This window comes from Gobio gobio (assembly GCF_949357685.1).
Source record: "Gobio gobio genome assembly, chromosome: 10".
In the NCBI taxonomy this organism is placed as follows: Eukaryota; Metazoa; Chordata; class Actinopteri; order Cypriniformes; family Gobionidae; genus Gobio; species Gobio gobio.
Genome location: NC_137116.1, coordinates 32,362,295 through 32,390,171, shown reverse-complemented (window position 1 = coordinate 32,390,171; position 27,877 = coordinate 32,362,295). Strand labels below are relative to the sequence as shown.

Genomic DNA, 27,877 nt, shown 5'->3' with positions numbered 1-27,877 from the left:
CAGTTTATGATTCTGATCTATATTATGAATTGAAACAGGTGGAAGATATTTTTGGGAGGTATTTTTGACATATTTAGCAATTTTGCAAATGTACACGTCATGTGCACGTCACCTGTACACGACAGCAGAACTAACAATAGTGTCAGTGTCAGTGGTATCAGTATAATTATATAATTTTCCCACCCTTTTGGCAATGAAAAAGACTCCAGTGACCAGACCCAGCAGCTCAAGAGCTAGACCAACTCCACAGAACACAGGACAAATGGGCTCCTTTATCTCTATCTGCACAGACACACCTTTTCTAAACTAAATATATACAGTTACAGTGTAATATGAGAAGTTTCATGTGCATGTAGTCAGTGCATTGTGTTCAAATACACAAGCTCACACAGTGGCATGACTTAAAAAATGCAGTACAATCTTGTGGTACATTTGGCAGTTTTTGTCTGCTCTATTTGAAACAGGTAAGATGAAATGTTGTTATAATTAATATTATTTACAAAATGTTTTTGTGTAGATTTACGATTTCTGCTAAGTTCTCAAAATTAAATATCACAATTTTTGTCTAAAAATTACATTGACTCTTACATTAACACTAAACAAATGTCAAATTGAATCTTTGTCATTCCTGAATAATTTCCTCAACTACTATATTCAAAGTTTCACCCAACAGCCTTAACAAAAATAAGCGTGTTCTTTTTTTTAAATGAAAATTGAAACATGCCCTATTTTCATACAGTTTGCTTATCTGTATAAGCTAATCTTTTTTTATTGTATGTCTGTTATTTTCTCTAATATCTTTTCTTTTTCTGTTTCAGTTCATGGACATTACGGATATGTCCAAATTCGCTGTCGAGTACCTGACTCTCAACAAAACATTGAATTTATCTATTCGATCACCTACAACAAAATTGAATATCTGAGATACAACAGCACTGAGGATAAGGCTAGTGGTTACACTGAATTTGGAATGAAATGGGCAGAGGAGAGTAATAATCAAAAGATGTTACTTGCAGAAGCAGAATTTGTGCTGAATCAATGTAAAGAAATTGGAAAGTTTATTATCCCGAATGCAGGGATGTCAGGTGAAAGACAATTCCTACTTATTCACTACACATACTTAAATTAAAGAGATATTATTAGTTATTATTATTATTAGTTTCAAAACCTTATATTTTGGTATTTGACATAAATAAGAAATTATGTCTAACTATGTCCAATTTTACAGTAAAACCAGAAGTCATTATACGGTCAGACAAGGAAGCTAGTGGGAATCAGAAAGCTGTTCTGGTGTGCAGTGCCTATGACTTCTTCCCCAAACCCATCAAACTGACGTGGATGAGAGATGATAACGAGGTGACAGCTGATGTGTCCTCTACTGAGGAGCTGGCTGATGGAGATTGGTTCTACCAGATCCACTCCTACCTGGAATACTTTCCCAAACCTGGAGAGAAGATCTCCTGTGTGGTGGAGCACGCCAGCTCTAATAGACCCATGGTCTATCACTGGGGTAAGAAAAGACTATGATTAGTCTTAAGAATCAGATTGTTGCCTCACTGAACATGAATGGACATGAATTTCCTTACATTTTACAGATCCTTCACTATCCGAGTCTGAAAGGTCTATGATAATTCTTGGGGCTGTGGGGCTGGTGATGGGGGTTGTGACGGCAGCCGGAGGACTGATCTACCATAAAAGAAAACACACAGGTTGGTATTCATAATGAAGACAGATTTGGTGGTGGGCTGGTGGTGTGATGAAAAATCATCTTCCCAGTCATTATTAATTGAGATGTTGGAAATGTGTTGTTTTGTTGCTGTCTACAGGCTTTTACAGACTTCCAGCTTGTTTACTTCCACTGCAAACAATGGACGGCACTGAACAGCAGTAGGTCGTAACATCTGGGACTGAAACATCCATCCATATGACTCGAGAGACATTTGATAAGCAGTCAATTAAAAAGGCAATTAACTTGTTATAGTCACTTTATAGTCACTCTTATGGCTATCAGTATTCTGCTTTCCTAATGATTCTCAATTTCTCCATAAAATTATATTTGCCCTCAGAGACGTGCATGAAAAACTTGCACGAACAAGTCAGAAAATTGGTTTATTAAATATTAATAAAACTACATGCAGCTGTAAGTTTTGCAATTACTTTCGCCTGATTAAATAGTCACCAAACTGTTGTTACAACTGGTTTGGTGGATTTCTCAGTATTTTCGTTTTTTGAGACCATCTTGGCAATGAGCTATGACGTCAAAGGCAGCAGACTGGTGAAAATATTCCATTTAATGTGTATTTTATACTTACCACTCAAAAAACATGCATCTGTACAACTACAATATAGGTCTAATGAAATTTGATTTGAATGACCTTTGAATTTGGTAATTAAGTTCCACCTATAGGCTTTTTATGTTATCGTCAGTTTTACATTTACATTCCAATCATTTACATTACATCGCGTTAGTGATCTATTTCTATAGGTTTAAGTCTTGTATTTTGTCAGTACAAATGTGTTTGCAAGTATTTGCAAATATTTGTTTCCTTTGAATCCACAGCTTTTATTATAAAGAACTGTTTTTAATCATGTATTTTATTTACTCTTAGTCTCTGTGTTTCCATCCCAGTTGAGACTTATATTCCACAAGTTAACCACCAGAGGTCACAGTCACCTATTTTTTGTGTCTTACTCTAATGACTTGAATTGGATTTAGGCCTGTTAGTAACTCAAACATGGCTGTGTTTCCCAAAAGCAACATAAGAAAAAATAACTATTGCCACTTAATGGTTTCTATAGTCTACAGGCTTACAACCCTGCCTAAAAGAAACAGCTAAAAACAAACCTGATTGGCTGGTCTTAGCTGATTTAAACTGAATGTAACTGGTGTTCAGCTGGTTATAGCCGAACCAGCTAAGACCAGCCTGACCATCTAAAGAAATGCCGAAAACCCCTCTAAAATCAGCCTGCTCAACCAGCTATAGCCAGGCTAGAAGACCAGCCAAACATCTCAGGCTGGTTTTAACTTTTCTTTCCAGCAGGGAATGTTTTTGGGAAACGCAGTCCAGCCTGTCCAGGTCTATTCCTGGAGAAAGCTATTCATTTGCATTTCCCTTTTTTGTATTTTTTCCTTATCTAGTACATGTTACTATGACCAGACTGACTTTTGATACTTTTCGCAGTAGTAGATCTTGTAGTAAACTTAAAGTAAAAGTAAAAAAAGTAAATGTATCCACACCAAAAAGGAAAACATCAACAGTATTAATCAATAAACTTCAAAAACATTATAGTTTTAAAGCACAATAAATGAACAACTACTGAAATATGAGTAGTAATAAAACATATGTTTAGCTGATCTAAATGTCACATCAAGGAAGATACAGTATTTTGTATTTATTTTTTTGCAATGCAAATTTGCCTTTTTGCCTTTGCAAATCAACACAATAACAAATATGGTATTGTAAGTGTGTCATACTCATAACACTGATGGACCAATGCTGTGCTCCTTTATCGCTACATCTGCACAGACACACGCAGACTTTGGGTGGTTTTAGACGGAATTAGATGTGAATAATAAATACTAATTTATTGAATATAATATTAAATATAATTTTATTTAGTATGACATAAAAGTAATTTGTTAATTTGTTCAAATTGGCTTTAAATAATGTCACTCAATATAACTATAGACAACTAAAGTTAGCTACTGTATATGTGCATACAAATTTGTTGTTTTTTTATGCTTTTTCTATCATAATGTAATTTCAAAATGCTACAATATTCAAGTGATCTGCTATGACAGAAATCACACTTCTGATTTCACTATGTATATTTTTCATATCTAATATTACAATGCCCTGAGTCTTCTTATACAGTCTTCTGATCTGGGTGGTGAAAAGGACATTAGAGGACGTCGGTATGTTAGGACAGTATGTATGTATGTTTTTTTATATTTCATGTCCACATTTATACGTTTTATTTGTGTTTTTCCTTCTGTAGTACAATGATCCGGTCAGCAGGGAAGCTAGTGAGAATCAGTTCTGCAGTGCCTATGACTTCTACCAAACCAATCAAACTGAGCGTTTCCCAAAAAAAAAAAAAAAAAAAGAGCAGCACTGGTGATAAGTATAGGTTGTAACACATTGTCACACATTTTAAGCCTGATCTTAAGTCTGAGTTTCCAGGGTTCTCCACAAGGTGGACATTGAGCTACAGTGAAATCTCAGCATTAAGAGAATGATGCCTTAAACCGTAAAATGTAAAATGAGCAATGAACAATGAACAAATACTTAGTGACATATTATTACAGCTCGGTAGTGATCACATTTTTAAAGCTTCATATTGTGAAATATTATTGCAAATTAAATAACTTTTTTTTCTATTTTAATATATTTTCAAATAAAATATATTCCTGTGATGGCACAACTGTGTGTCATGATCCTTCAGAAATCTATCTAATATGCTGATACCAAATCAAAGGCATATCATTTATTTCAAATGTCACTTTACTGACACCTTTGATCAATTTAATGGATCCTTACTAAATAAAAGTTTTTTTACTAACCCCAAACTCTTGAACGGTATTGTATCTCAACGAATATGATAATAATCTTGAATGCAGATGTTTTTAATTGTATTACTAACAAAATAGTGATAGTTCTAAACTCATTTTATCTGAATTAAGATACACAATTGGGAGATGACAATTTGACATGACAATAACTTTATAATGCATTAAAGGTATTATGTAACTTTTCCGTCCACTAGAGGTCGCCTGTTCAAAACAAAGGCGTAGTTTGATGATGCCACTTTTGAGGGACATGTGGTCTTCACCTCACAGCCGGTGGAAAAGAATCGGGATTAGACTCGGGTAGAAATCATGTTCATGGATGCGATTATTAACGCTACTGTAGTATGAAGCAGAGCAGGACCGAGTGTTGTGGAGCTGAGCAAGGCCACTGGAGAGATTGTTAATAAGATGAAGGCAACACACGCCTCGCGAGCAGCAGAACTTGTATTATGACACAGTAGCTGGTGCCACTTCCGCTTTTCCGGTCATGAGTATGAGGTAACGCAGCTCTGTTTATCACATTAGATACATCTGAGTGTGTTGGAAATGTAGTTATAACATTACTCTGTGCGTTCGCTCGGTGGCTGCTATGACACTTGTTGCACACTGCAGTGAGAGTAAACCGAGGGTACCGCAGATATGACGCAATCGACAGGCGACTCCCTCACAAGTCCCAGTTCCTTGGTTAAAATAGCAATTTCTCACGAGCTACAAATAGTTGGAAACATTTGGGATATTGTAAGTACTCATCTGAACAAAATATATAACATTGGCCAAGTGGTTTTTGGATATTTTACTGAAAATGTTTTACATAGTGCACCTTTAAGTTACAGCCAGTTAGGAGCATAAATAATGTGCCCCATATTGTTGAAAATCTACAAATAAATATCAGACACTGATGTGTAGACTTTTCTCTTAAATTTTAAATATTGGACACAAAAAAACACTAAAATTACATAATTTTCATCCTCACATGCCCTTAGTGAATCCCATAAGCAATACCGATTAAAACATTCATCCGTGGAGGGCCCCAAAAGCCAAACTTCAGTTTGACCGATTATATTATCCAATACAACAGAGCAATGTGCTAATCACAACTCTTTTTTTTTTACAACCCCAAATCAGAAAAAGTTGGGACAGTATGGAAAACGAAAAAAAAAAAAAAAGAAGCGATTTCTAAATTTACTTTGACTTGTCATTGCAGACAATATGAACACAAATTATTTAATGTTTTGTCTGGTCAACTTCATGTCATTTGTAAATTTGCATCCTTTCCTGTCATTCAGACCTGCAACACATTTCAAAAAAAGTTGGGACAGGAGGCAATATAGGGCTAGTAATGAGGTAAAATGGTTAAATAATGATGTGATTTGAAACAGGTGATGTCAACAGGTGATTGTAATTATGATTTGGTACAAAAGCAGCATCCAAGAAAGGTCTAATCCTTTAGGAGCAAAGATGGGCCGAGGATCGCCAGTTTGCCAACAAATACGTGAGAAAATTATTGAAATGTTTAAAAACAATGTTCCTCAAAGAAAGATAGGAAGAGATTTGGATATTTCACATTCAACAGTGCATAACATAATTAAAAGATTCAAGGAATCTGGAGGAATTTCAGTGCGTAAAGGACAAGGGCGCAAGCCTACGCTGAACAACCGTGATCTCCGATCCCTCCAGCGGCACTGCATCAAGAATCGTCATTCATCTATAAGCGATATCACCACATGGGCTCAGGACTACTTTGGCAAACCTTTGTCAAGTACCACAATACGTAGTTACATCCACAAATGCCAGTTAAAACTGTACTGTGCCAAAAGGAAGCCCTATGTTAACAGTGTCCAGAAGCGCCGTCAACTTCTCTGGGCTCGGAGGCATCTGGGATGGACCATCACACAGTGGAAACGTGTACTGTGGTCAGATGAATCAGTATTTCAGGTATTTTTTGGGAGGAATGGACGCCGTGTGCTCCAGACCAAAGAAGAAAAGGATCATCCAGACTGTTACCAGCAACAAGTCCAAAAGCCAGGGTCTGTCATGGTATGGGGTTGTGTCAGTGCCCTTGGCAAAGGTAACTTGCACTTCTGTGAAGGCACCATTAATGCTGAAAAGTACATAGAGATTTTGGAGCATAATATGCTGCCTTCAAGAAGACATCTTTTCCAGGGACGTCCATGCATATTTCAACAAGACAATGCAAAACCACATTCTGCACACATTACAAAGTCCTGGCTGCGGAGGAAGAGGGTACGGGTACTTGACTGGCCTGCCTGCAGTCCCGACCTGTCTCCAATAGAGAATGTGTGGCGTATTTTGAAGCGCAAAATGCGACAACGAAGACCCCGTACTGTTGCCCACCTTAAGACTTGTTTGCAGGAAGAATGGGACAAAATTACACATGAAACACTTCATCACTTGGTGTCTTCAGTCCCTAAGCGTCTTTTAAGTGTTGTGAAAAGGAATGGCAACATTACAAAGTGGTAAATGCTTTACTGTCCCAACTTTTTTTTAAATGTGTTGCAGGTCTTAATGACAGGAAAGGATGCATATTTACAAATGACATGAAGTTGACCAGACAAAACATGAAATATTTTGTGTTCATATTGTCTGCAATGAAATACAAGTCAAAGTACATTTAGAAATCACTTATTTTTTCTATCTTTTTTTTGCGTTTTCCATACTGTCCCAACTTTTTCTGATTTGGGGTTGTATATTAAACCAGATCATTTAGTGAATCCAGAATACTGCACTTCAGTATAATTCATAAACGACTTTCAGAACATCAAATACTGATTACTGTAATATTTCCATTACAAGAGCAAAAAATATTTACTATGTCATTAATTGTCATTCATGAGCTAAGGAAAAGAGACTAGAATCGTCAGATTGTCTTGAAGCTGATAACAGACAAATCTAGGCTGCCTAAAGTGAGGCATCTTTTGAAAGGCAGAAAAAATGTATGACATATGCTTATCATAAGTTTGTGTCTTTCTCTCCTTCTGTCCATCAAAAGTTTTCTCCTACAGCCCTGGGACTGGTGGCGTTGGCCTTTGATTTTAATACTGAGAGCATAATTTATGTAAGATGTTTGAATAGCTTTTTGAGTGCGGCTAGATTAAAGAGAGTTCATGTAATGGAACAAAAAAGCATCTGTAGATTTTATTTTAATATATTTCAAACCTCCAATGACTTGGATAGAGTTGACAAAAGAAGAGAGGGAGGAAAAGTTTTGTAGAACACTATTAATACATAGTATGTGTGTGTTTTCAGTGAATGTTTGCTTTGTTTTTAATACTTTCACTGATATTACACCTTCCATCCATCCATCTCTTCATTCTTAAATGATATTACTCCTTTTGAGTTAGGACTGGGAGATTTTGTATATATTGTGTGTGCATGTGTTATACCACACGTCATTACAACCAGTCACGTCTATCTTTATTCTTTGCGGCAGATCAGTTTAGTTTTTGTTGATTCACACGCATAGGCCAGATTGTTAGCAGTCAATATTTGTCAGTAAGTCTTCAAGTTGCGCAACTTCTTTATTATCCCCATGCTGATGCAACATGATCTGTTTGCTCTCTATATACAAGGGTTTACAACATAGTTTGAAACAAATCTTTACTCATATTTCTGAGTTTAAGACTTTAAAGATAAATATTGGCAATCTGTCCTTTACAATTCAGCCTTGTATTTGTTCAGTTGTCTCTTGGAATAGTAAAACGATGGTAAACATGGTAACGTAGACAGACGGTTATCCTTTGTAGGACACCATGTGGTGTAAAAATGTAGACCTCTGCCCTCTGTGCCTGGATGTGGGGGTAAACTTTTAAAAAGTAATGAAATATATACTTAAAAAGTATATAAGTGTGCACTGAATGTAATGTTTTCACAGTTAATTGCTAGTTATTTGCAGTTAAATGAAATGTATTATAGTTTAAAATTATATTAAATGTATTTAGTTGAACTTAAGGGTGCTAGTTGACCCAGGACTTAAGTACATCTTTATATGAAAATTGTATATGTCAATATATATATATATATATATATATATATATATATATATATATATATACAGTAAACAGATGAGCCAAAACAGGTGGATATCGTTGATTATCTCCTTAAAAGACCACCATTGGGTGTCGGTCTTTTAAAACGAGGAGGCAAAGTCCTCACATTTTTAAATATCACATTTATGTCCCTGTTACTCTTAATGGTTTTGTGGTTAAATAAACATTCCATAAATAAGAGAGACCAAATACATTCTATTTTGTATTTTTACACTATGTAATGTTCTATGCATTAAGACCAAATATACATTTAATCAATAATTAATTTAAATAATATAAAAGCTGGTAACAATTTAAACAATACATTTTATTTGTGAACTAAGCTCTGCTTGTGCTGTTCAGCTTTTCTTTTTAATAGTCTACTTATTTTTATCAGTCATCAGGCTTGTACACACTGGTCACAGACACAAAGATGTACCTTTAATTTCCCCAAGGTGATTGCTCACAGTCATCATGTTTTCAGGCCCATTTCAAGTTTGATTTTGACGTGACATAAAACGGTGATAATTAAGTAGCTGAGTTGTTTACTTACTTATTAATTAGTCTTCCCATTAACGCCACCCTTGTCTTTATTTGGGCCGATGCCACAACACGCACAAAAACAAAAGGGTGGGATTTAATCGCGCAAACCAATCATAACTGATCATATCCAATCATAGCGCGATATAGTCATTGCCTCCTCTCACGTGACCTGTTCATCATTCATTTCAATTGCGTCCCAAAAAATTCACAGCGTACTTTAGCTGGTCAGTTATAAGTCAATGTCATGTCATTCCTAAGACGTAAGACTTTCGTTAATTTCCGGAATGCTAATGAAGATCTTTTTGATGAAATCGGAGAGCTTTCTGTCATTCCATCGACAGCTACGCAACTACCTCTTCAAAAAGTTCATAAAGAGATTACAAAACTACCAAATAATCTATATGAATTCAGCGGTTTAGTCAAAATTTTCACGATCGCTTTATATATTCAGTTATGGTAAATGGAAGCTCAAGCATGTTCCCTTGATGTGAGCACGTTTGAGCTTCCTCAAGAACCAATGAGGTTCATTCTCGTGTTACGCAGCACGTTTGAGCTTCATCAAGAACCAATGAGGTTCATTCTCGTGTTGCACAGCACGTTTGAGCTTCCTCGAGAACCAATGAGGTTCATTCTCGTGTTACGCAGCACATTTGAGCTTCCGTAAGAACCAATGAGGTTCATTCTCGTGTTACGCAGCACGCTTGAGCTTCCATAAGAACCAATGAGGTTAATTCTCGTGTTACGCCGCACGTTCGAGTTTCCTCAAGAACCAATGAGTTTCATTCTCGTGTTACGCAGCACATTTGAGCTTCCGTAAGAACCAATGAGGTTCATTCTCGTGTTACGCAGCACATTTGAGCTTCCGTAAGAACCAATGAGGTTAATTCTCGTGTCACGCAGTACGTTTGAGCTTCATCAAGAACCAATAAGGTTCATTCTCGTGTTACGCAGCACGTTTGAGCTTCCTCAAGAACCAATAAGGTTCATTCTCGTGTTGCGCAGCACGTTTGAGCTTCCTCAAGAACCAATGTGGTCCATTCTCGTGTTGTGCAGCACGTTTGAGCTTCTTCGAGAACCAATGAGGTTAATTCTCGTGTTACGCAGCACGCTTGAGCTTCCATAAGAACCAATGAGGTTAATTCTCGTGTTACGCAGCACGTTCGAGTTTCCTCCAGAACCAATGAGTTTTATTCTCGTGTTACGCAGCACATTTGAGCTTCCGTAAGAACCAATGAGGTTCATTCTCGTGTTACGCAGCACATTTGAGCTTCCGTAAGAACCAATGCGGTTAATTCTCGTGTCACACAGCACGTTTGAGCTTCATCAAGAACCAATGAGGTTCATTCTCGTGTTATGCAGCACGTTTGAGCTTCCTCAAGAACCAATGTGGTTCATTCTCGTGTTGTGCAGCACGTTTGAGCTTCTTCGAGAACCAATGAGGTTAATTCTCGTGTTACGCAGCACGCTTGAGCTTCCATAAGAACCAATGAGGTTAATTCTCGTGTTACGCAGCACGTTCGAGTTTCCTCCAGAACCAATGAGTTTTATTCTCGTGTTACGCAGCACATTTGAGCTTCCGTAAGAACCAATGAGGTTCATTCTCGTGTTACGCAGCACATTTGAGCTTCCGTAAGAACCAATGCGGTTAATTCTCGTGTCACACAGCACGTTTGAGCTTCCTCAAGAACCAATAAGGTTCATTCTCGTGTTGCGCAGCACGTTTGAGCTTCCTGAAGAACCTATGTTGTTCATTCTTGTGTTGTGCAGCACGTTTGAGCTTCTTCGAGAACCAATGAGGTTCATTCTCGTGTTACGCAGCACGTTTGAGCTTCCTCAAGAACCAATAAGGTTCATTCTCGCATTGCGCAGCACGTTTGAGCTTCCTCAAGAACCAATAAGGTTCATTCTCGTGTTACGCAGCACGTTTGAGCTTCCTCAAGAACCAATAAGGTTCATTCTCGTGTTGCGCAGCACGTTTGAGCTTCCTCAAGAACCAATGAGGTTCATTCTCGTGTTACGCAGCACGTTTGAGCTTCCTCAAGAACCAATGAGGTTCATTCTCGTGTTACGCAGCACGTTTGAGCTTCCTCAACAACCAATGAGTTTCATTCTCGTGTTACGCAGCTCATTTGAGCTTTCGTAAGAACCAATGAGGTTTATTCTCGTGTCACGCAGCACGTTTGAGCTTCATCAACAACCAATGAGGTTCATTCTCGTGTTACGCAACACGTTTGAGATTCCGCTAGAACCAATAAGGTTCATTTTTGTGTTACGCAGCACGTTTGAGCTTCCTCAAGAACCAGTAAGGTTCATTCTCGTGTTGCGCAGCATGTTTGAGCTTCCACAAGAACCAATAAGGTTCATTCTCGTGTTACGCAGCACGTTTGAGCTTCTTCGAGAACCATTGAGGTTCATTCTCGTGTTACGCAGCACGTTTGAGCTTCCTCAAGAACCAGTAAGGTTCATTCTCGTGTTGCGCAGCACGTTTGAGCTTCCTCAAGAACCAATAAGGTTCATTCTCGTGTTACGCAGCACGTTTGAGCTTCTTCGAGAAACAATGAGGTTCATTCTCGTGTTGCGCAGCACGTTTGAGCTTCCTCAAAAACCAATGAGGTTCGTTCTTGTGTTACGTAGCACGTTTGGCCTTCCTCAAGAACCAATGAGGTTCATTCTTGTGTTACGCAGCACGTTTGAGCTTCCTCAAGAACCAATGAGGTTCATTCTTGTGTTACGCAGCCCGTTTGAGCTTCCTCAAGAACCAATGAGGTTCATTCTTGTGTTACGTAGCACGTTTGAGCTTCCTCAAGAACCAATGAGGTTCATTCTTGTGTTACGCAGCACCTTTGAGCTTCCTCAAGAACCAATGAGGTTCATTCTTGTGTTACGTAGAGCGTTTGAGCTTCCTCAAGAACCAATGAGGTTAATTCTCGTGTTACACAGCACGTTTGAGCTTCCTTGAGAAACAATGAGGTTCATTCTTGTGTTACGCAGCACGTTTGAGCTTCCTCAAGAACCAATGAGGTTCATTCTTGTGTTACGTAGCACGTTTGAGCTTCCTCAAGAACCAATGAAGTTAACTCTCGTGTTACGCAGCACGTTCGAGCTTCCTCAAGAAACAATGAAGTTAATTCTTGTGTTACGAAGCCCGTTTGAGCTTCCTCAAGAACCAGTGAGGTTCATTCTTGTGTTACGTAGCACGTTTGAGCTTCCTCAAGAACCAATGAGGTTCATTCTCGTGTTACGCAGCACGTTTGAGCTTCCTCAAGAACCAATGAGGTTCATTCTCGTGTTACGCAGCACGTTTGAGCTTCCTCAACAACCAATGAGTTTCATTCTCGTGTTACGCAGCTCATTTGAGCTTTCGTAAGAACCAATGAGGTTCATTCTCGTGTTACGCAACACGTTTGAGCTTCCTCAAGAACCACTGAGGTTCGTTCTTGTGTTACGTAGCACGTTGGAGCTTCCTCAAGAACCAATGAGGTTAATTCTCGTGTTACGCAGCACGTTTGAGCTTCTTCGAGAACCATTGAGGTTCATTCTCGTGTTACGCAGCACGTTTGAGCTTCCTCAAGAACCAATGAGGTTCATTCTCGTGTTACGCAGCACGTTTGAGCTTCCTCAAGAACCAATGAGGTTCATTCTCGTGTTACGCAGCACGTTTGAGCTTCTTCAACAACCAATGAGTTTCATTCTCGTGTTACGCAGCTCATTTGAGCTTTCGTAAGAACCAATGAGGTTTATTCTCGTGTCACGCAGCACGTTTGAGCTTCATCAACAACCAATGAGGTTCATTCTCGTGTTACGCAACACGTTTGAGATTCCGCAAGAACCAATAAGGTTCATTTTTGTGTTACGCAGCACGTTTGAGCTTCCTCAAGAACCAGTAAGGTTCATTCTCGTGTTGCGCAGCATGTTTGAGCTTCCACAAGAACCAATAAGGTTCATTCTCGTGTTACGCAGCACGTTTGAGCTTCTTCGAGAACCATTGAGGTTCATTCTCGTGTTATGCAGCACGTTTGAGCTTCCTCAAGAACCAGTAAGGTTCATTCTCGTGTTGCGCAGCACGTTTGAGCTTCCTCAAGAACCAATAAGGTTCATTCTCGTGTTACGCAGCACGTTTGAGCTTCTTCGAGAACCAATGAGGTTCATTCTCGTGTTGCGCAGCACGTTTGAGCTTCCTCAAGAACCAATGAGGTTCGTTCTTGTGTTACGTAGCACGTTTGGCCTTCCTCAAGAACCAATGAGGTTCATTCTTGTGTTACGCAGCACGTTTGAGCTTCCTCAAGAACCAATGAGGTTCATTCTTGTGTTACGCAGCCCGTTTGAGCTTCCTCAAGAACCAATGAGGTTCATTCTTGTGTTACGTAGCACGTTTGAGCTTCCTCAAGAACCAATGAGGTTAATTCTCGTGTTACGTAGCACGTTTGAGCTTCCTCAAGAACCAATGAGGTTAACTCTCGTGTTACGCAGCACGTTCGAGCTTCCTCAAGAAACAATGAGGTTCATTCTTGTGTTACGCAGCACGTTTGAGCTTCCTCAAGAACCAATGAGGTTCATTCTTGTGTTACGTAGCACGTTTGAGCTTCCTCAAGAACCAATGAGGTTAATTCTCGTGTTACGTAGCACGTTTGAGCTTCCTCAAGAACCAATGAGGTTAACTCTCGTGTTACGCAGCACGTTCGAGCTTCCTCAAGAAACAATGAGGTTCATTCTTGTGTTACGCAGCACGTTTGAGCTTCCTCAAGAACCAATGAGGTTCATTCTTGTGTTACGTAGCACGTTTGAGCTTCCTCAAGAACCAATGAGGTTAACTCTCGTGTTACGCAGCACGTTCGAGCTTCCTCAAGAAACAATGAAGTTAATTCTTGTGTTACGCAGCCCGTTTGAGCTTCCTCAAGAACCAGTGAGGTTCATTCTTGTGTTACGTAGCACGTTTGAGCTTCCTCAAGAACCAGTGAGGTTCGTTCTTGTGTTACGTAGCACGTTTTGCCTTCCTCAAGAACCAATGAGGTTCATTCTTGTGTTACGCAGCACGTTTGAGCTTCCTCAAGAACCAATAAGGTTAATTCTCGTGTTACGCAGCACGTTTGAGCTTCTTCGAGAACCAGTAAGGTTCATTCTTGTGTTGCGCAGCACGTTTGAGCTTCCTCATGAACCAATAAGGTTCATTCTCGTGTTACGCAGCACGTTTGAGCTTCTTCGAGAACCAATGAGGTTCATTCTCGTGTTGCGCAGCACGTTTGAGCTTCCTCAAGAACCAATAAGGTTCATTCTCGTGTTACGCAGCACGTTTGAGCTTCTTCGAGAACCAATGAGGTTCATTCTCGTGTTACGCAGCACGTTTGAGCTTCTTCGAGAACCAATGAGGTTCATTCTCGTGTTACGCAGCACTTTTGAGCTTCCTCAAGAACCAATGAGGTCCATTCTCGTGTTACGCAGCACGTTTGAGATTCCTCAAGAACAAATGAGGTTCATTCTCGTGTTACGTAGCACGTTTGGCCTTCCTCAAGAACCAATGAGGTTCATTCTTGTGTTACGCAGCACGTTTGAGCTTCCTCAAGAACCAATGAGGTTCATTCTTGTGTTACGCAGCCCGTTTGAGCTTCCTCAAGAACCAATGAGGTTCATTCTCGTGTTACGCAGCACGTTTGAGCTTCCTTGAGAAACAATGAGGTTCATTCTCGTGTTACGCAGCAAGTTTGAGCATCCTCGAGAACCAATGAGGTTCATTCTCGTGTTATGCAGCACGTTTGAGCATCCTCAAGAACCAATGAGGTTAATTCTCGTGTTACGCAGCACGCTTGAGCTTCCTCAAGAACCAATAAGGTTCATTCTCGTGTTGCGCCACACGTTTGAGCTTCCTCAAGAACCAATAAGGTTCATTCTCGTGTTGCGCAGCACGTTTGAGCTTCTTCGAGAACCAATGAGGTTCATTCTCGTGTTACGCAGCACGTTCGAGCTTCCTCAAGAACCAATGAGTTTCATTCTCGTGTTACGCAGCACATTTGAGCTCCCGTAAGAACCAATGAGGTTCATTCTCGTGTCACGCAGCACGTTTGAGCTTCATCAAGAACCAATGAGGTTCATTCTCGTGTTACGCAACACGTTTGAGCTTCCTCAAGAACCAATGAGGTTCGTTCTTGTTATACGTAGCACGTTGGAGCTTCCTCAAGAACCAATGAGGTTAATTCTCGTGTTACGCAGCACGTTTGAGCATCCTCAAGAAACAATGAGGTTCATTCTCGTGTTACACAGCACGTTTGAGCATCCTCGAGAACCAATGAGGTTCATTCTCGTGTTGCTCAGCACGTTTGAGCTTCATCAAGAACCAATGAGGTTCATTCTCGTGTTAAGCAACACGTTTGAGCTTCCACAAGAACCAATAAGGTTAATTCTCGTGTTGTGCAGCACGTTTGAGCTTCTTCGAGAACCAATGAGGTTAATTCTCGTGTTACGCAGCACGTTTGAGCTTCTTCGAGAACCAACAAGGTTCATTCTCGTGTTGCGCAACACGTTTGAGCTTCCTCAAGAACCAATAAGGTTCATTCTCGTGTTGCACAGCACGTTTGAGCTTCCTCAAGAACCAATAAGGTTCATTCTCGTGTTGCGCAGCACGTTTGAGCTTCCTCAAGAACCAATAAGGTTCATTCTCGTGTTGCGCAGCACGTTTGAGCTTCCTCAAGAACCAATAAGTTTCATTCTCGTGTTACGCAGCACGTTTGAGCTTCCTCAAGAACCAATAAGGTTCATTCTCGTGTCACGCAGCACGTTTGAGCTTCCTCAAGAACCAATGAGGTTCATTCTTGTGTTACGCAGCACGTTTGAGCTTCCTCGAGAACCAATGAGGTTAATTCTCGTGTTGCACAGCACGTTTGAGCTTCCTCGAGAACCAATGAGGTTAATTCCTGTGTTGCGCAGCACGTTTGAGCTTCCTCAAGAACCAATGAGGTTCATTCTCATGTTACACAGCACGTTTGAGCTTCCTCAAGAACCAATGAGGTTCATTCTTGTGTTACGCAGCACGTTTGAGCTTCCTCGAGAACCAATAAGGTTCATTCTCGTGTTGCGCAGCACGTTTGAGCTTCCTCGAGAACCAATGAGGTTCATTCTCGTGTTACACAGCACGTTTGAGCTTCCTCAAGAACCAATGAGGTTCATTTTCGTGTTACACGGCACGTTTGAGCTTCCTCAAGAATAGGGTTGGGAACCGAGAACCGGTTCTTATGCAGAACCGAAACTGATTTTTGAAAAATACCAGAACCGCGCGAAATTCCTAAGTTTCGGTTCTGAAAACGGTTCTGGTGCAATGTGTGTGCGAAGCGCTGAAAGCGTATCCTTTAATAGCTAGTGACAGCCAGTGTTGCCAAGTCCGTGGTTTTCCCGCGGAATTGGGCTACTTAAACACTGTTGCCGCGGGCTGTGTTTCATGTCCGCGGGTTGAAGCGACCCCAATTATGTGATATTTAGCCCCGGAAATGCGAATTTTACCGGAGAAGTTCCCCTGAAACGCGATTGGGCTTGTTTGCGGGTTTTGTTGTGGCAACCCTCACCTCATCATGAATATTATTTACGTTGCCTGCCGCTTCCAGGAGTGCAACGCAGTTCAGCACTGAAAGCCCTCGCGCTACACATTCACGGTTTTGCATCAGATATTTTCTCGTTGACCACCAGCATGGCGAAGAGAAAGTCACAAGTATGGATTCATTTCCAAAGAATGATTGATAATGAAGCAAAATGTAACACATGTGAAAAGTTAATAACATGCAAAGGAGGCTGCACTAGCAAATTGACAAAACGTTTGCTACAGCACAGAGTGCCACAGGGCTTATACCAGATTTATAGTGAAAGGCCTATATTTATATATATATATATATATATATATATATATATATATATATATATATATATATATATATATATATATATATATATATATATATATATATATATATATATTTGTCAACCGTTGAGTCACCATGGTTACCTTTTAGGCACAATTACCTTTGTAATGCTGAATTGCAATTTATTATTTACAAGTTCACTGAATTACTATTAAATTAATATACAAATAATGAATAAATATAACTAATAAATATAATTTATAACTTGGTTTTATTCAGAGACAGAGAGATAAAATGTAATAAGATAATTTCAGGTGTTCATTTGAAAAAAAATGTGTTGCAAGAATGGCTTAATTAATACTGTAATATATGTACAGTACAGTACTTTTTTGACATTTCCAACCTGTAAATTAATTTTAGAGGAAGTAATAAACACAAAATGGATTGTTTGAGTTGTGTATTGTGCCTTTTTCCTTTACCACTATTTGTTTAATAATTTTAATGGAACCGGAATCAGAACCGGAATCGTTAGGCGGAACCGGAACCAAAACCGGAACCGGAAAATTTCTCACGATTCCCAACCCTACTGAAGAACCAATGAGGTTCATTCTTGTGTTACGCAGCACGTTTGAGCTTCCTCAAGAACCAATGAGGTTCAATAAAATGCACTTTAAAGTAAAACTTTTGATTTGACATCATTACAAAGAGCACTTTTTAAAAGAGTGTTAAGAAACACAATCTTAAAAGTGTACTCACACTTTATTGACCTTTTATTTCAGTACTATTATATTATATGTAAGTACAGTTTTTAATAATATGCTTTTAAGATTTGAAGTGCACTATAAGTGTACATTAAATTAAGCAACTTCTTTTTCACAGGAAGACACTGACACATCAACGATAGGGTCATGAGGCAAAGTATGAGAGATGTAACATTCACAGATGTCTGATTCATTAACTAATCATTCTTTGTTTTGGATACAGTTCACAATTATTGTCTGAATTATTTGTGCATAAATCAAACTGATCATTGATTTAGTCACAATGGTTAACATCTTGGAGGGGAAGATTATCAGTGACTTAAATTTCAGTGTATTCCTCCCTTAAAACTATAATAAGGCTTACGAAGACATGAAATATAACAGAAGAGTCACTTTAATGCTGCTTTTGTGTTTTTGTTTTAGTTTTTTGAAGTTTGAAAGCTCCAGTGCCTGTTCATTGTAATGCCATTTAAAAGAAGGACCAGCACATTATTCAGAATTTCTCTTTTCCACAGAAGAAAAAAAGTCATACAGTTCTGAAACATTTCATTCTTAGGTCAAAGTATTTCTTTAACTTGAATGTGCTCTTGTTCCTCAGTGATAATAATATGCACAAAGAAACATGCGCACAGAATGGAACAGGTGGAGGGCTAATCTAATATATCTGTTTTTTTTTTTTTTTTCATTAGGTTGAGCTCTTTTGAATCAGCTCATTTGTAGCCTGTTCATTGAGCTGCTATACCTCCAAGTGTGAAGTGTCCAACTGCGGGACCGAATGAAAGAGACACTATGAAGAGCAAAGGGGGGTGGGGGGTTGACAGAGAGAAATGTTGAGAAAGTTGAAATGAGGTGGCGTTCAAGAGTGAGCTGAAGGGAAAGCAAAAGGCTGAATGACTGATAAAGGGAGAAAGAGTTACACCAAGCATTCGCATGTGCCTGTATGTACGCGTATGGCAGAGAGAAAGAGCGAGCGCTGAGAGCGGTATGCTATGATGGTATTGTTTTTGTGACAGAGATCAGTGGCTGGCTGAATGTGTTTTATTTGCAGTGGGGCTGCTCTCCCAGGCTAATAAAATGTGAAGCTCCCGCTGCCTGCAGTGGCATGCTGTGCACAGCGGGAGGCAGGGCTTTTTTGTGTTCCCCTGCCCAAATTATAGAACCGTCAATACCCTCCCTGGATCCCGTCAATAGAACCACGCTTTGTGACTGATGGGAGACCAACTTCAAGGCTATCCTAAAAAAACGGAGAAAGAGAAAACAAGTGAGAGAGAGAGAGAGAGAGAGAGAGAGAGAGAGAGAGAGAGAGAGAGAGAGAGAGAGAGAGAGAGAGAGAGAGAGAGAGAGAGAGAGAGAGAGAGAGAGAGAGAGAGAAGAAAAACTTGACCTGCTTTTTCCCAAATATGGTCTTTAATGCAGTTTGACATAGAGAGTTGTTTTTAGGATCGTCTGAGCCTTTGTGAAGACTGAGGCGCTCAATAGAGCAACAAACCATTGCTATCGTTTCACTTTCTAAACCATGTGGGAGGGAACGCACTGCCATCATCACTGTTGTTGATTTGCCTTGATCTGAATGGTGACATACCCTCAGGGTGAAGTCTGAGACATTAAACGCACTGTTGCTGTGTTAGCGTTAGCATGTATTCCTCATGAAACCTGAAAGGGATTTTCCAGAGTATTCGTAGACTCTGGGTTTTATCGTTTTGATGGAAGGGGGCTAAGGGGGATATTTGTTGTGGATTCGTAAGGCTAATTAGCAATGAGCAGAGATTTGATTGGGATAATTATCCAGTTTTATAAGCAGCATGTAAACTTAAGTACAGGTCAGACTGTGTAATGATTCAGGTTCCCTACAGAAATAAAAAAAAAAATAGCACCAACTTATTAACATATTTAAATTTCACTTTTTTATTCCATATTAGGCCTACATAATTCCTACTACTTATTTAGTAAACAACTATTGCTGTGTGCCTAATTAAACAAAATGTCATTTAAAATATGTGCATCAAAAGTTTGGGGTCAGTGAGACTTTATAAGAAATGAATGTTTTTATTGAGTAAATGCATTAAATTTGATAAAGTGACAGTAAATATGTTACAAAAGATAACATTCAAATAAATGCTGTTCTCTTGAACTTTCTATTCATCAAAAACATTACCCAACAGTTTTCAACATTGATTGAGTAATTTTGAGTAATGATGCTCAAAATTCAGCTTTGCCATCACAGGAATAAATTACATTTTAAAATATATTAAAATAGAAAATAGTTATTTTAAATGGTAATAATATTTCACAATATTGCTGTTTTTACTGTAGTTTGATGCAGTCTGTATTTTGATGCAGGTGAGTATAAGAAACTTCTTTCAAAAAAATATACTGACCCCAAACTTTTGAAAAGTAGTGTATGTCTCTAATACATTACCACATCAGTACCACATTTCACACACTTAAGAAGAGACATACACTACTGTTCAAAAGCGTTCTTATATTGGCCTACTGGTGATAAAAAAATTGTAAAATATACAGTACTGGGAACTATATATTATCTTTATTATTGATATAAACCTCTATAGATGAATGCACATTTGAAGTTTGTATTCTGTGATGTTTTGACACAATCTTTTCCCTATATATAAATTGGCATAGAGGTCAGAGTTCACCAGACGTGAGTTCACTTTGGTACATTCCCATTGACTCACATTAGCCATGATTAGGACGTGGGAGCTTTTAGACAACCGGCTCAGTAGAAGTCAATCAAATAGCAAATTTAACCCTTTGGTGACAATTCAGAGGAAAAATACATCTTTTCTTCTGGATCCTTCACCCCGAAGAATTCTGTAGAGCGGGAGAAACATCATAGTGAATTATTAAACATCAAGTACAGAAAAAAACAAGTAAATTCGTCTGTCCTCCCTCTATATAACAAAAAAAGAAGAAGGAGAAGAAGAAAAAGTGAAACTTTTTCTTTTTCTCTTCAGTTTGAAGTTGGAACTTCAAGTCATTTTTGTGGCTGTTCAAACGATCGGGAACACGGAGCGTTTGCTGGATTCCTGTGTGCGCATTCAAAAGCCGCCTCCCTCAGAAGTGCCACCTAGCAGCGTGCTAGAGCGGGAACCTCGTGCAGCGCGAGGATTCAGATATGCTAATTGATCAGCGGGGTAGCTCTGAGCATCGCTGCAACCTGCTTTAAATAGACAGCTGCTTCCCTCTGTATTCCCCCAACCTCCTTTCCTTCTTCTCTCCTTTTCTCCCTTGTCCTCCCCTCTTCAGAAATCTCCTCCTCCTCCTCCTCTCAAACACTTGCCCATCTCCTCACTTTCACTCGCTTTTAGTTTTGCATTGGAGCAAACAGCACTAAATTATCAAGAAGAAGTGATGAATTGACTTTTGGGCAAGGCGAAAAGGAAGGGAACTAAGGGAGAGGGACAATAAAGATGCCGAGGCTGTTTGTCTGAGAGTGGGAAAGGGCTGGCTCTTTATGGCAGCTACGGCCGCATTAGCGCTAAGTCCTGTGTGCTTCTTTTTTTCCCCTGGTCCGGGGCTCATGCTGAGCAGGAACCTGAGCTGATTGGGTTTCATTCACAGGTCTGTGAGTCGGCAGTAAATTCGGCCGGGGGTTCCCTGAGGGGCCCCCTCGACACCTCATCTCCAGCTGGCTGAGCGCAATTGTTGAGGAGCTGAGGAGTCACGTTGGGGTCATTCACTATGGTACTACTAAGCTAACTCGCCTCGCTCCTTTCTCTGTCTCTTTCTTCCTCTTCTTTTTCCTCGCTTCTCTCCCGCAGGTTGCTAAGGCCTGGTATTTGCTCTCCGTGGCCAGGCTGTAATGACAGCCACGGTGCCCCTGCTGGTTCTCGGCTAGCGTTTCTCTTTGTGCTGCTAGTGGTTATTGGGAGTGAGAGGGCAAGAAAAGGTGATGGCTTACAAACACACATAATTGCACATTCGCACACTCCGCACTCACAGCTTTTGGACTGATTGTGTAGGAGGCCCAACATACATATTGGTATCATTTTAGTAAGGCTCATAAAAAACTATGTTTATATCCTTCAAACAATCAAATGTTAATGTTAATTATATTTAAATTCATTTTTATTCATATAAATTTAATAATGAAAAACATAAAATAGTTCTTTATTTTATCATTTTAATATAATACATTTTAATGAAATAATCAAAGTTTAACAAGGAGAGGAGCTGCACACATAATCACAGACAAATTCTATAGAGGCCAAAGACAAAACGTTTTCCTATTTATAACTTCATCAGTGTCAATGATATTGTAATTAAATAATCAAATAAATTCATCTAGTTTTCAACTCAACAACTTTGACATATGAGAAATTATTGCACTATATTACATGGTTCTCTCTGATTGGTCAGTCATGCAATTTTATTGTCAGACATATTTTTGTACAATGACTGCTAAACTGTATAATTGACCATTTCCCATGGCAACTAGTTAATACAAATCCAGCTGTGCATTCTTTGTAAGTCCACAGTGTATTAACTAATGTTAATAAATACAACTTTTGATTTTAATAATGTATTAGTAAATGTTGAAATTAACATTAAAGGATTAGTTCAGTTCAAAATGAAAAATTCCTGATAATTTACTCACCACCATCTAATCCAAGATCATGTCTTTCTTTCTTCAGTCGAAAAGAAATAACGTTTTTTTGAGGAAAACATTCCAGGATTTTTCTCCACATAATAGACTTCAATGGCAACCAACCAGGTTGAAGGTTCAAATCAATGCAGTTTCAAAGGGCTTCGAAGGGCTTCAGAGGCTCTGCACGATCCCAGCTGAGGAATAGGGTATTATCTAATTAAAACGAATGGTCTTTTTTTTTTTAAAAAAAGATTAAAAATGTATATACTTTTTAACCTAAATTGCTCATTTTGCTCACCAGTGATTACGTAATCACACTGGAAAGGTCACGCTATGTAGGCAGAACAAGGTAATTATAGTTTTGCGCTTTTAAATTAGTTTTTATTTTAACATCGTTTTCAATTTTGCTATAAATTTAAATTTAGTTTTAGATAGTTTTTTATAAATTGTTTTGCTAGTTTTAGTTTAGTATTTTGTGAAAACATTTCTATTTAGTTTTTATATATTTAGTTTCAGTTTTAGTTTTTCATTTCAGCAAAGTTTAATGTTTGCATAATTAGAGTTAACTCTTGTGCAGACATCTTAATAATACAAGTAAAAATTATGAAAATTCCAGACAAACTCATTCATATTAAAGATGAAATCTTGTGAAACATGCTATTAAAAAAAAATTCAGCAGTACAATGTAGGCTAGCAGTGTGACCACTGTAGAAAATACAGCTAAAGTAATCTGACTACAGCCAACACAACCTGCTGTGAAGCCAGTGTGATTAAATAATGAAGTGTATATCCAGTGTGTGTGTGTGTGTCCTGCTATTGGTAGTTGCTGTTGCACCTGCATCTCTCGTCGCGTCATTGTAAAAGCAGTGCGCTCAAGTTAAAAGTAGTTAAACTTGCGTCTCTTTACCTTGTGTCATTGTGAAATTTTCCATTTCCTTGCCACAAGCGCATTCTTTGTGAACAGACGCTTAGGAATAGCGATGTGTTCTACATTTCAGTTCTTCACTGAGCGCATCAAAGGACAGTTAATCGCCTCAGCTAACCTCACGCGTATATAGCGCCATATACAGACATTTCCCTAAACAGCCACAGGTCAGATTTTCCGCCACATTAAAGAGCTTATTAATTAACGATTATTTATTTTTGCTAATTATTATTTTATCAGCTTTTCAGTAACTGTTGTTAGTTTCGTTTAGTTTTAGTTTTTAATCTAGGCCTATTATGAATTTTACATTTTATTTCAGTTTACGAAAATGTTTTTGACCAATAGTTTTAGTCTTAGTTTCATTTTTCGTTTACGAAAATAACCTTGGGCAGAAGTACCGCCCCCATGTTTACAAAGCACACATGTGAAGACTAATACAAACATCCTTTAGCAAAAAAAAAAAGTAAAACAACGATTTCGTATGATTTTCAAGTTGAAGATGTTTTTTGGTAAAGGGCGTTTGTATTAGTCTTCGCACATTCGCTTGGGGTGGTACTTCCACCTATGTCTAGCGTGACCTTTCCGACGTGATTAAGCGTCGGAAAGGAAAGATTTTATATACATATAAAAAAAAATACAACGGAAAGAATTTATATACATAGCCGAGCCATATACGAGCCTCTGAAGCCCTTCGAAGCCCTTTAAAAACCAAGCGGCAACCTCCCACAGTTTCTCTTGAAGCCAATACGGAAGTGACTTAAACTGCAATTCATCGACTGGCCACTAGGGGCTCCAGAAAGGAGCAGAATCTCATTGAGCTCCATGTTAAAATGCCCAACTTTACAGCAGAAAAAAACATTGTAACGAGGTATGTAGATTCGGGGAAGAAGGAGGCGGGAACCGGCGAACAATAAACAACAAACTTTTAATAAAATAAATGAACACAAAATGAAAGTAAAAGCGGCAGCCCCTCACGGACGACTGCCGCGCACATACATAAACAAAACGTAAACAAAAATACAAATCATAGTCCAGGCCTGGTCCTCTCTCGTCCTTCACTGTCGTCGCTCCTCCTTTATACTCCCGTCACTCCTCCGTGAGACACGAGGCCAATGCGGCACGCAGCTGGCGCTCCTCATCATAATAATGACCGCGGCCTCGTCCCGCTCTCACGGTCCCTCAGCCTCGCTGCCCGCCACAAACATGTTTACAGCCTGGTACAAATTGTCGTTTTTGTCTATAAGGCTAATTTTGCCCTTCATGACAACTGTGAGGGGGGTGAATTTTTTTATAACTCATTCATTTACATTATATAAAGCATTAAAGTCCTGCATAATTAAGAGCGTGGCCACTTTGAGTGACAGGTGGATATCCGTTTGTCTGCTGTCTGTTAGTCATCGTGCCTCAGCTCTACCCACGTCCCGCCTCTTTGCTCATTTCCTGTTATCCAGGAGTGATGGCAACGGCCAGCTCGTCCCTACTGTAAGCTTCAAAACTGCTCTTCAGAATCCTATGGGTGACGTCACGGACACTACGTCCATATTTTTTTACAGTCTATGTTAAAAACTGCATTCATTTGGACCTTCAATCCGGTTGGTTGCCATTGAAGTCTATCATGTGGAGAAAAATCCTGGAATGTTTTCCTCAAAAAACTTAATTTCTTTTCGACTGAAGAAAGAAAGACACGGACTTCTTGGATGAGATGCGGGTGAGTAAATTAAAAGGAAATGTTCATTTTGAAATTAACTAATCCTTTAACAAAGATTAATAAATGCTGTAAATGCATTTTTAGTTCATGTCAACTAAGGTAGTTAACTAATGTTAATGAAATCTTATTGTAAAGTGTTACAAAAAAAAATCTAATTAAAATAACAAAGAAAACTAAAATTATAAATATAAAAAAAATATCAAAATATATATATATTTAAAAAAAAAAAGGATAATAGTATACTAAGTAATACTAAACACCCCAACTATTTTCCTACATATTTCAAAGCTTGACTGTTGTCATCTCTTTCTCATGATTTCAATATTCATTAAATATCCATTTATTTATTTTTTGGTTAGTGTGAACCACTCTCAAAGGGGTCTCTTGTATCATCCTGAAGGGTTTTCTTTTGTGGTAATAACTGTCTGAAACCCTTTTTATCACTTTTTATTTACCTCTTTGACGAGTTTAAAATGTAATTTTTATTGACAGACAGCTTTTAGACTGCTGTGCCCTCTTCAGGGGATCTCTACCCTAAGGCAAACACAGTGTATATACGTTCCCTTTGGGAGAGAAGCTGACTGTTTATGGTCCTCAGAGGGACAGATGCTCATTCAAAAAAGCCCAATCAACACAGGCATCATATCACACATCCTCTAAATACAGCAGCACTTAAAAAGAGGGCAAACACCAGCCATAAAACCCCTAATGACAACACTAATAAAACTACAAAGACATGAAAGAGCCGGCCAAAGCCTGCAGTGCATGGCTGGCCAAACCTTCCTTCCTGCTTCTGTGTCTACTGAGGACAGAGAGAGCCAAAGAGACCGGACAAGTGTGCGTGAATGTTTTTATCGTCAGTCTACTTTCTGACCATCTGAATAGTTGTTGCAGTGTCTAATCTTCGGTGTCTGAACATTAATGTGCATTGCAATGTGTGTACACAGCATAAATCAAATGTAGTTAAGGGATACATAATGAGTGAATGACATCAAAGAAATCCTACATAACTCCACTTGATCTGTTTTACAGTTTTGTTCAAACAGAAGAGTCTTTTGCACCATCTCTATTGTCCATAGCATCATTTCTTCCTGTTTTTTGTTTTACAAAAAAATAGGAATACAAAGAACATAACAGATGCCTTGTTGGTCTCAGCAGTGACTTCCCCTAGTGAGTCTTTAACAAGGCTCCAGATATTAAAAAGGAGTGCAGTTTTTCTTGACTAGGGCCAAGTCTTTTTGTGTGCATGGCAAAGAGCCACAGAAGCTGTGCTTTGTTCCATGAGAGCGGGACAAAATTATGTGTGTGTGTGTGTGTGTGTGTGTGTGTGTGTGTGTGGTGCATGCTTTCTCAGAAAACATTTGCATGCCTGATAAACAGCAGCATTTAGCAACTTTCTTGCCTTTGTAGTAGAAAAGAATGGAGAAATAAATATCATATCTTTAAACTAAACAGAATTTCATTCACTTTGAGCTTTTTTCCTCTGATGTGTGTCATTGGGGACAGTAAGACAAAAACCTCAAAACACACCATAATTACAATATGCAAAATACAGATTTTCCCATTAGAAGCTAAACTTGACACCAATTAGATATGAGATTCAGGAAAATCTCTTATCATTATAATATGCTTTGATAAAGACCCTCTAAACAATGAAACTAATCCCATGGTGGTTCAAAAAGGGTTGATTACTGGCAAATTTTTCATTTCTTTCCCTCTCTAGAGCCGATTTTACATTCAAGCACATTTTGTTTTTCTACTGACTCAAGAGAAAATGATCTACTGTTTTAAGAGAAACGTGAACAGACACATTTGGGCTTGTTATCATATTTCTAAAGTATTTTTTCTTTTATGCAAAGAGTCAAATGTGCACAAAAAAGAGCAAAAGACTCTAAACAGCGTAATTAGCTTGAAGAGCCTCAATGGCCTGCAGCACTGAAGCTCCTGAGTGTATTGTGCATGTGTATGTGTGTGACATTGTTAATGATGGCACTTAGAAGATCAGAGAAAGAATAGATGTATGAGATGCACAAAACTAAAGGTGATAATGCAACCGCTCGGCCATTTAAAGATGCATCACCGCTTCAAAGACAGGGGTGTGGAAAGGACAGAAATGTGACCTTCCAGCTTAGTTACATGAAAGAGACTAATCTGAGGTGTTTAATGTGAGCCATTTAAAGACATTTTACATGTATAGCCTATACTGTGGCACCAAAACATATTGGACTACTAAGCCATTTTGAAGAAATATGTTATTTAAATTATAAAGGTTTGAAGAGGTTTGAAGAAATTCTATATTATAAAATTTTAATAAATATACAATTTAAAATTATGGGGAAAAACATGTTTTATGTAACATTTTATAGTCTTACGGAATTTATTTTTTTACAAAAAACATTTTGAAGTTCTCAAATTCAATTAATATGTTCGTTGTCAGACATTACTTACACCGATCAGACATTACATTATGACCACCTTCCAAATATTGTGTTGGTCCCCCTTTTGCTGCCATAACAGCCCTGACCTGTTAAGGCATTGACTGCACTAGACTCCTGAAGGTGTGCTGCGGTATCTGGCACCAAGATGCTAGCAGCAGATCCTTTAAGTCATGTAAGTTGTGAGTTGGGGCCTCCATGGATCAGACTGCACATCAGCACATCCCACAGATGCTCGATTGGATTGAGGCCAAGTCAACACCTCAAACTCTTTGTGCTCCTCAAACCATTCCTAAACCATTTTTGCTTTGTGGCAGGGCGCATTATCCTGCTGAAAGAGCCACAGCCACAAGGGAATACCGTTTACATGAAAGGGTGTGCTGTGGTCTGAAACAATGCTTAGATTGGTGGTACGGGTCGAAATAACATCCACATGGAT

General features: G+C 38.8%; 1 protein-coding gene across 1 annotated transcript; it reads left to right on the top strand.

Annotated features, from left to right (window-relative positions):
• Positions 1 to 210: 210 nt before the first annotated feature.
• LOC307132516 (boLa class II histocompatibility antigen, DQB*0101 beta chain) lies at positions 211 to 2,601 on the top strand. The gene is made up of 5 exons (XM_079826889.1): positions 211 to 464; positions 819 to 1,085; positions 1,229 to 1,510; positions 1,596 to 1,709; positions 1,827 to 2,601. Exons 2-5 carry the CDS (start codon positions 971 to 973, stop codon positions 1,889 to 1,891), a joined length of 576 nt encoding a protein of 191 aa, XP_079683015.1. The 5' UTR covers positions 211 to 464; positions 819 to 970; the 3' UTR covers positions 1,892 to 2,601.
• Positions 2,602 to 27,877: the final 25,276 nt, after the last annotated feature.